A 9,674-nucleotide genomic window follows, 5' to 3' on the forward strand; every position below is an offset into this window, starting at 1 on the left:
ACCATCCAGGCACCGCTGCAATATAAGTTAACCTGAGAGACAGTGGAGCACAAAGGCTCCGGAGAAGAAGCTGAGTTAGTGACATGCAGTATAGATGAGTTAGCAAGATGCAGTAACAGGACACGAGAGAGAGAGAGAGAGAGAGAGAGAGAGAGAGAGAGAGAGAGAGAGAGAGAGAGGGAGAGAGAGAAAAGGAGAGAAGATGCCCGGTGTATTATAGGAGGTCCCCCGGCAGACTAGGCCTAAGTCAGTCTAACTAGGGGCTGGTACAAGCCGAGCTTGAGCCAGCCCTAACTATAAGCTTTATCAAAGAGGAAAGTCTTAAGTCTAGTCTTAAATGTGGAGACGGTGTCTGCCTCCCGGACCGTAACAGGAAGATGATTCCACAGGAGAGGAGCCTGATAGCTGAAGGCTCTGGCTCCTGATCTACTTTTGGAGACTTTAGGGACCACAAGTAACCCTGCGTTCTCAGAGCGCAGTGTTCTGGTGGGATAATATGGCACTATGAGCTCTCTAAGATATGACGGAGCTTGACCATTTCGAGCTTTATAAGTTAACAGTAGGATTTTAAATTCAATTCTGGATTTTACAGGGAGCCAGTGCAGAGAAGCTAAAACAGGAGAAATATGATCTCGTTTCTTAGTTCCTGTTAGTACATGTGCCACTGCATTCTGAATTAGCTGGAGAGTTTTTAAGGACTTACTAGAACTACCTGATAATAGAGAGTTACAGTAATCCAGCCTTGAGGTAACAAAAGCGTGGACCAATTTTTCTGCATCTTTTCGGGTCAGGATAGGCCTAATTTTAGCAATATTACGCAGATGAAAAAATGCAGTCTGTGAGGTTTGTTTTAAATGAGAATTAAAAGACAGATCTTGCTCAAATATTACTCTGAGGTTTTTTACGGTAGTGCTAGAGGCCAGAGCAATGCCATCTAGAGAAACTATGTCATCAGATAAAAAGTCTCTGAGTTGTTTGGGGCCAAGAACAGTAACTTCAGTTTTGTCTGAATTTAACATAAGGAAATTGGTGCTCATCCAGGTCATTATGTCTTTAAGGCAATTATGAAGTTTAGTTAATTGATTACTTTCTCCTGGCTTCATCAATAAATACAGCTGTGTATCATCCGCATAACAATGGAAATTTACAGAGTGATTTCTAATGATGTTACCTAAAGGAAGCTTATATAGAGATAAATAGGACTGGTCCGAGCACAGAACCTTGCGGAACTCCAAAACAAACTTTAGTACGTAAGGATGATTCATCATGAACGTGAACAAACTGAAAATGATCAGATAAATAAGATTTAAACCAGTTTAGTGCAGAACCTTTTAGGCAAATTAAATGTTCCAGTCTCTGTAGCAGAATTTGATGGTCAATAGTGTCAAACACCGCACTAAGATCTAATAAATCAAGTACAGAGACGAGTCCTTTGTCTGAAGCAATTAGAAGATCATTTGTAATTTTAACTAGTGCTGTCTCAGTGCTAAATCCTGACTGAAATTTCTCAAATAAATTATTATCATGGAGAAAATCACACAGCTGGTCTGCGACTACTTTCTCAAGGATCTTTGAAAGAAAGGGAAGATTAGATATTGGTCTATAGTTGGCTAACACCTCTGGATCCAGGGTGGGCTTTTTTAGGAGAGGTTTAATTACAGCTACCTTAAAAGACTGTGGTACATAGCCTGTTAATAAGGATATATTGATCATATCTAATATATGAGTGTTAACTGAAGGTAAGACTTCCTTAAGTAGCCTAGTTGGGATGGGGTCTAAGAGACACGTTGATGATTTAGATGAAATCACTGCGGTCAATTCTTGAAGAGACATCTGGGAGAAGCAATCTAAATATATATTAAGTCTTACATCTGTGTTTGAGGTTAGATAGGTACTATCTGAGGACAGGAGGTCATGAATTTTGCCTCTAATAGTTAGAGTTTTGTCGTTAAAAAAGCTCATAAAATCATTACTGCTAAGGGCTAAAGGAATACAAGGCTCAATAGAGCTTTGACTCTCAGTCAGCCTGGCTACAGTGCTGAAAAGAAACCTGGGGTTCTTATTTTCTTCTATTAATGCTGAGTAATAGTTTGCTCTGGCATTGCGGAGGCCCCTCTTGTACGTTTTGAGACTGTCTGCCCAGATTAAACGAGATTCTTCCAGTTTGGTTATTCGCCAATTCGCGATATTTGTTTTAACCTACGGGTTTGAGAGTTGTGCCAAGGAGCGAACTTTCTTTGCTTTGTTAACTTCTTTTTAAGAGGAGCTACAGAGTCGAGTGTTGTTCACAGCGAGCCTACAGCACTATCGGCAAGATGATCAATTCGGGAGAGGTTAAAGTCAGTACGGGAAACCTCTGTCACTGAAGGACATGGTGTTAAATTTAACGACGGAGGAATCATTTCCTTAAATTTTGCGACAGCACTATCTGATAAACATCTAGTATAGTAACTGTTGCTGAGTGGCGTGTAATCGAGTATAAAGAAATCAAAAGTAATCAAATAATGATCCGATAGCGAGGGATTCTGTGGAAAGACTGTTAGGTTATCAATTTCAATTCCATATGTCAGAACTAGATCGAGGGTATGGTTAAAACAGTGAGTGGGTTCATGTACACCCTGACTGAAGCCAGTGGAGTCTAATTATGAGATAAACGTGGTAGCCAGGGAGTCATTATCAACGTCGACATGAATGTTAAAATCGCCTACAATAATAACTTTATCTGATTTAAGAACTAGACTGGATAAAAACTCTGAGAATTCAGATACAAATTCAGAATATGGGCCAGGAGCACAGTACACTATAACAAATAAAAGTGGCTGTGAGGTTTTCCAGGTCGGATGTAAAAGACTAAGAACGAGGCTTTCAAATGAATTATAGTCTATAGTTTAGGTTTAGGGCTGATTGACAGACTAGAGTTAAAAATGGCTGCAACTCCCCCTCCTCGGCCGCTGCCTCGAGGAATGTGGGTATTATTATGACTGGGAGGAGTGGATTCATTGAGACTGACATATTCATCTTGACACAGCCAGGTTTTGGTGAGACTGAGTAAATCAAGATGATTATCTAATATTAATTTGTTTACTAACACTGCTTTCGATGATAGAGACCTGATATTTAACAGTCCGCATTTAATTCTCCTGTTTGGTCTTTCTGCCACAGAAGAGGTTTTAATTTTTATGAGGTTGTTATGCACAACTCCTCTTTGTTTGATTTTAGATTTAGATAATTTAACATATATATGTCCCCAAAAATCTTCATTCAAATACAACCAACACTCACGCAGACATATTTTGGATACTAGATATCATGTGTTTCAAATGGTGTTCAGATCAGTTTAACAGTTAGCTGACAGTGATATTTATTATCTTGTTGTAATTTGTACTGTATGCACTACATTTTCATTTTATCTAATTTTTATCCAAATGTCACCAAAATATTTGATCATATACCAGAAATCAGCAGAATGATGTGTTATTTTTTTTTTCAAAATTTTATCACCAGTGCCTTACAGGGCTTTACAGCATACGACATCCCTCTGTCCTTACAACGGATAAGGAAAAACTCCCCCAAAAAAGCGGTAGAAACCTCAGGAAGAGCAACTGAGGAGGGATCCCTCTTCCATACGGACAGACGTGCAATAGATGTCATACAGAACAGATCAACATGATAAATTAACAGTAATCCATATGTCACAATGAGACAGAAAGAGAGACAGAGAGAGAGATATTGTTGATATCTCATTGCATTTTGAAGATATTGAAAAATAGATCATACTCCACAACCTTTGGGCCAATCATCACAAAACCTGCAGCAATGTCTTTAAGAGGTATCCTGAAAAAAAAATCATTAAAGGGGGCACCACAAATGCAAATACATGGGTACGAGATAATACGAATCAGACTATAAATCAGAAATTGACTATCCAATCATTACAAAACTTGCATGGGTATGTTAAATGATAATGATGAACCATTCAAAATTTGGCCATAAATGAATGAGGAAGAGCATGCCCAGGTAGAGATTTGGATGTAAATAAATAAGCATCTGTGCGATCTTCATAAAACCCGTTGTTTATCTTTAATGCAGGTGTCCTAAATTGTCAAAGGTCTTTATCCTACCCAGTTTTAATTTTTAAAGGTCCCTGTTGGCTTGAATGCCAGAATTACGTTTTTATATCAGTTTCAAACTGTCTACAGACCATCAGAGTCTTCTTGTTATTCACAGTATAAAAATGAACAATTTGATTTGTTCTTCATTATTTTGCAAAATATATAATTTGCTGTGTAATTTGTTTAATGAAAACCGTTATTTTTTTTTTAATCATCATGTATGAAAGTCAATGTTTTCTTAAAAAAAAAAAAATAAAAAAAAAAAATTGTGTTTTGGAATATATTTTTTTTAAATAGCATACTGTGTTGTGATCTGGACATAAAAAAAACTAGATTTTGACATATCTTATAATTAAAATTAAAATATTGAATATATTTTGATGTAAAATATACTTTTCAAGTCTTCTCTACTTATTTATACTTTGAGATGGAACCTCCATTCAAACCAATATTTATCTTTCAAAATTTTCTTCCTCATTTTTTCAGTTTCTTCTTTGCTATGGGTCTATTCATTTTTTGGCTGGACCACAGCATGTGAGGCAAGCCCTATAAACACCGAAGTCTATGGATGGGTGGGTTGGTGAGTGAGAATTGAAATTACACCATTGTCCAGAGTGATTGATGATGCAAATGTTGGTGTTTCCCAGGCCCCCAAGAAGTGCTCAGGGCTCAGGAGCCAATTTTTGTGGTGGCTAAGCAGTATAATTACACCATTATATGATGTCATGTGGCCCAACAACACTATATAAAAATATATATAAATGCAGTGAAATATAAAAAACTCAAGTAAAGTACAGATACCCTTTAAAACTATTAAGCATTGCAACAAAATAATATTACTTCATTACATTACACCACATTCTAAATCAGCTGTCCCTGTCCCTGCCTGGTACCAGGCCCAAGTACAGCTGCAGCTTCATCTTCACGAGCCCTGTCACCACATAGTCCCCTTCTAATGAACCAACCCAACTCCCAACTGAGGAAGGAAATGAGTAGTATTCTGCGACATGTCATGTCAGCTGGTAGTAACAGAAGTCTTGTTTTAGTATGTCATTACAAGTGGTGGAAGATGTACCCAGACTTTTTACTTGATTACTTACGTAAAAGTAATAACACAACAGTCTAAAAATACTCAGTTACGTACATGAAAAAGTCCTGGAAAGTTTCTAAACAATCACCCAGTATCAAAGGTAAAAAGTATGCAGAATGGCTCCTTTCAAAGTACCATAGCCATTAAATATTATTTCTATGATCATAACATGAGCCCCCTAGGTTATGATAGAATATTGTTTGATTCTGTTTGTGTGTAAGAGTATTTTAATGTTATAATCTGTCAATGTGGAACCAATTTTAGATACTTTATGTGTATATCTACACATGTTTAAAAATCTCTAGTAAGTATAAGTTTCAAATAAATGCAGTGGACTAAAAGTACAACATGCAAAGGTAGAGTAATTTAAAGCTTGAATGGTCTGATTGGTTTCTAAAGGTGTGGTTACAGTATTTGCACAGGATCTGTGTGGCCTGTGGTGGGGCCCGGTGTTAAATATTTTTACAGGGCCCAAACTATCTTTATTTGTGGAACTTGGCTCAGATAATGTTTGATGGCTGCGAGCCTTCACCAGTCACCCGGGGACTAAACCTTACATCCCTTACGGGAGCTGCAGAGGTAATGGTTGTGTTAAAGCAAGCAAAAAGAAAACTGATCAGTGGTTACAGTTCAAGAGAAAGCAGATCCCCTCTTATAAGTGATTTCGCTTTCAGACACCAACACCAAAAGCCACCTTTCATGGTGGTATGATACACAGCTAGGCAGCATCTGTTTCTAACGCAGCTGGACAGAACCTTTCGTAGTATTATGGTATAATACAGTGCTGGACTGCATCAGTGTGAAATGCTGCCGGTGACAAGGAGCTGGAAAGTCTGTATTGGGCAGGCAAGTGGGGCGGTAGATGGGTCCAACAAACCCTGGACTTTCACCCCGGAGCCCAGTATTTGTTTTCCATATGAATGTAGAGCCAAACCAAAATGTTTTATTCTAAACTTAACCAAGTTCTTTTGTTACCTAAACCTAACCACATGCTTTTGTTGTTGTCCTGGCACTGGTTGAAGCATCTCAGAATGTCAGCAGCAGAGACAGGAGGATACCTAGTGTGTAATATGAAAGTCCACTGACAAAGCTGTGATATGTGATGAGTTGGGATGAGAATGTGGATTATTTGTTATTTTAAAATGTGTTTACATGAATTTGACCACAACAATGGGGCTAGCACTGTATGCTGTGACAGGCAAAGTAACAGCAGTGTGTGACTGAGGACTGACACTGTTTCAAATGAAAACTCCTTGTGTCAAATGAAAAGCCCTCTAGTGTTAAACACATGATCGAGCAATGTACTAGGTTTTGTCCTGCAGTTTGTTTATTATCATTACTTGTATATTTATTTGAAGTTATACATCCGAAGTGATTCTCTTTAATGAAGTCAAAGCAGCAGCTGATCGGTCTTTAAAAAAAAAAACACAACCACAGACACAATGTCGGACTTCATTTTTTTATTAAACAACGTCAGACAGACTCAGTTTACAATAACAGCATCTGATGCTTTATTCTGGTCTAACTGCTGCTGCTGATCTACTTTGCAGAGGAATCCTCTACCTTTGTGGTGGACACCAGCATGGTGCCGATGCTGCAGAAAAGGAAAATCACAGTTTATTTGTTTGTTTGTTTTTTCTTTTCTCTGATGAAACTGATAATGATGAAGTTTTATTGTTCAAAGATAAACAAGACAAGTAAGATTTGATAAAGTTGATTAAAATACCTTTTCATCCTGTGGCAGTAAATAAGTTAGTTTTTGTTTGTTTGATTGTTTGTTTGTTTGTTTGTTTGTTTTTGTGTCCCAGATCTATAGATGATCTATTGCCAAAATTAAATGCATTTTTTCTTAATCTGTCCAAAATTATGAGAGTCACAGTTTAAATTATGATACGATACAAAAATCACAATTTGATGAGTATTTTTAGCCATGCTGCAATAGCAGTGATTGATGTAAATGTCTGTTTGTCAACCACTTTGTTCAAGATTAACCTATTTCAACAACCATTGAATGGAATGTGATGAAATGTGGTTTACACATTTATCAGGAGGAAGTGTAATAACTTAGGAGATCCTCTGATTTTTCATCTAGCGCCATCATCAGGTCAACATTTGAATTTGTCCAATACTTTGCTTTATGACCAAATACCTACAGAACTAAAGACACTCCCATAAGCTTCTGCATGCTGAAATGCTAAGCTAAGATGTTTTGTGAGTATTTGTGCACTTAACACAACATGTGTGAAAGAGTTAATGGCAGAGAAAATGTTCTAAATTCATTGAACATTTCCCTCCACTCACCTCTCTCCATCCAGCAGCCTCCTGTACTGGGCGATCTCCAGCTCCAGTCTGGTCTTGATGTCCAACAGGTCAGCGTACATGATCTTCTGGTTCTCCAGGTCAGATCTCAGCTGGGCCAGCTGCTCCTCCAGAGCCTCCACCTGCCTCTGGTAACCTGCCAGCATGTTGGCGTAGCGGGTCCTGGTCTCAGCGAGACTTGCCTCCAGAGCTCCTTTCTGTTCAGGAGGAAGAGGGAGGACAGTCAGGTCAGAGAGAGAGCAACAGATGACTCAATGAGGTTGAAAGAATTAGTTTTCTTACCTTGCTGATCTGAGCCTGCAGTTTGATCTCCAGAGTCTGAAGAGTTCTTCTGATCTCCCCGATCTCGGACTTTGACGTCTGCAAGTACTCGGCGCTAGAAGCCACGTCTTTGTTCAGGTCAGCTGTCTGTGGAGCACAAGTGCTAATTATGTTATTGAGCTGCTAAACATCCCGGAAGAGCTTAACTTAAGAAAAAAAAAAAAAAAACCTACAAAACTTCCAAACTTAAACTTATAGAACTTAAAAAACAAAAAGTGGTTGTAGTATGACTTGAGATGGAGCCGGTTTTGGACAGTAGGGGGCAGCAGTGATCACATTCAGAGTACGAAACAGGACTTTGTGGTCTTACCTTGGCTTGGAACCATGACTCCAGGTCTCTGCGATTCTTGTTGGCAACGGTCTCGTAGTGTTCTCTGATTCCAGCCAAGACAGCAGACAGGTCTTGCTGAGGAGCCGCGTCCACCTCCACATTCACCTTACCTCCCATGTGGGCCCGCAGAGCCAGCAGATCCTGCAGGAAGACACTGGTTAAACTCCTGTCTTTTTATGTTTTTATTTCTCTCCCTGTCTGGTTTTTAGTGGTCTGACCTCCTCGTGGTTCTTCTTCAGTTGGATCAGCTCTTCTCTCAGACCCTCCAACTGCTTCTCCAGGTCGGACCGGCTCAGGGTCAGCTCTTGCATGGCCCTCTTCAGCCCCGCAATGTCAGCTTCCACCATTTGGCGCATGGCCAGCTCATTGTCATACCTGCAAAAAACTCAAGAATGAGTTCAAGAAACTCACCTGATTGTCGAAATGACTGGGAAGAAGGGGCTCATGAAAACACAGATTGAATCAGATTACTTTATGTTGCCTTTTCAACATGTGATATGATGTTAAAAGACACACAGTCTCACACTCACTTGACTCTGAAGTCGTCAGTGGCCAGCTTAGCATTGTCCACAGCAAGGATGAGGGCAGCGTTTCCATGAGCAGCAAGATTGATCTGAAATGTTGAAAAAGTCATAACTTAAAATAGAAGTGAAAACTTTACAGAACTAAAATAACCATAAGTCACATTTAAGAACTAAAACTTCAATACTAATACCATAAAACCATCAATTTTAACACTTCCATTCATAATGTTCAAAAACATTAGCTCATAATGTTTCTGTTCACACCTGGTCCTGCAGTTCTTTGATGCGGACATTGAAGCTGGTGAAGTTGTGAGCGTCTGGCAGGGTTCTGTTCTCCAGAAACTGTCTGATCTTCAGCTCCAGTTCAGCATTGGCCTTCTCCAGACTGCGCACCTTTTCCAGGTATGTGGCCAGGCGGTCGTTGAGGTTCTGCATGGTGGCTTTCTCACTCACAGTCATGTCGACTGCGTCAGCCAAGTTAAAGCCACTGCCAGCACCAGCGGAGGACACAAAGGAGGCCTTGGAAACACGGACTCCAGACCCTCCAGCTCCTCCGTACACACTGCCGGCCCCTATGCTGCTGACCCGTTGGGACATCGAGGGGACCATCAAGATGGAGCTCCTCATGGGGGAGGACATGTAGCTGCTGCGGCTGGAGAAGGAGGTCATGGCTGCTGGTCGGCTGGTCGTTGGCTCTGAGCGGAGAGTGAAGAGGTGCTGGGACAGCAGCTCCTTTTATGCCTCAGATGAAGCTTGTTTTGGGGTGGGGGGTGGGGTTGGGATGCCAAACATGCCTGGTGGGTCACAGCGCGGCCAACCTGTCAGGCCAACCGGTTTGAGCTGAGCAGGTGAGGTCCAGCAGGTCGGATGAGTTGCCAGCTGAAAGAGAAAGTCTGTTTCAACTCCTCATGAGAGGCAGCAGGGCCTCTGGGTGACATCTCAGAGGGGCCTGACAGCTTTTTGTACCTGATGATCTG

The 9,674-nt window shown here is 40.2% G+C and overlaps 1 protein-coding gene across 1 annotated transcript; it reads right to left on the reverse strand.

Moving 5' to 3' along the window:
* Positions 1-6,647: 6,647 nt before the first annotated feature.
* On the reverse strand, positions 6,648-9,381 carry LOC117268346 (keratin, type I cytoskeletal 13-like). The gene is made up of 7 exons (XM_078161510.1): positions 8,962-9,381; positions 8,704-8,786; positions 8,392-8,548; positions 8,153-8,314; positions 7,804-7,929; positions 7,504-7,718; positions 6,648-6,796 (listed from the first exon to the last, which is right to left on the reverse strand). Exons 1-7 carry the CDS (start codon positions 9,364-9,366, stop codon positions 6,742-6,744), a joined length of 1,203 nt encoding a protein of 400 aa, XP_078017636.1. The 5' UTR covers positions 9,367-9,381; the 3' UTR covers positions 6,648-6,741.
* Between the last annotated feature and the right edge of the window lie 293 nt (positions 9,382-9,674).

The sequence above is a fragment of the Epinephelus lanceolatus genome, chromosome 18, assembly GCF_041903045.1.
Source record: "Epinephelus lanceolatus isolate andai-2023 chromosome 18, ASM4190304v1, whole genome shotgun sequence".
NCBI lineage: Eukaryota > Metazoa > Chordata > Actinopteri > Perciformes > Serranidae > Epinephelus > Epinephelus lanceolatus.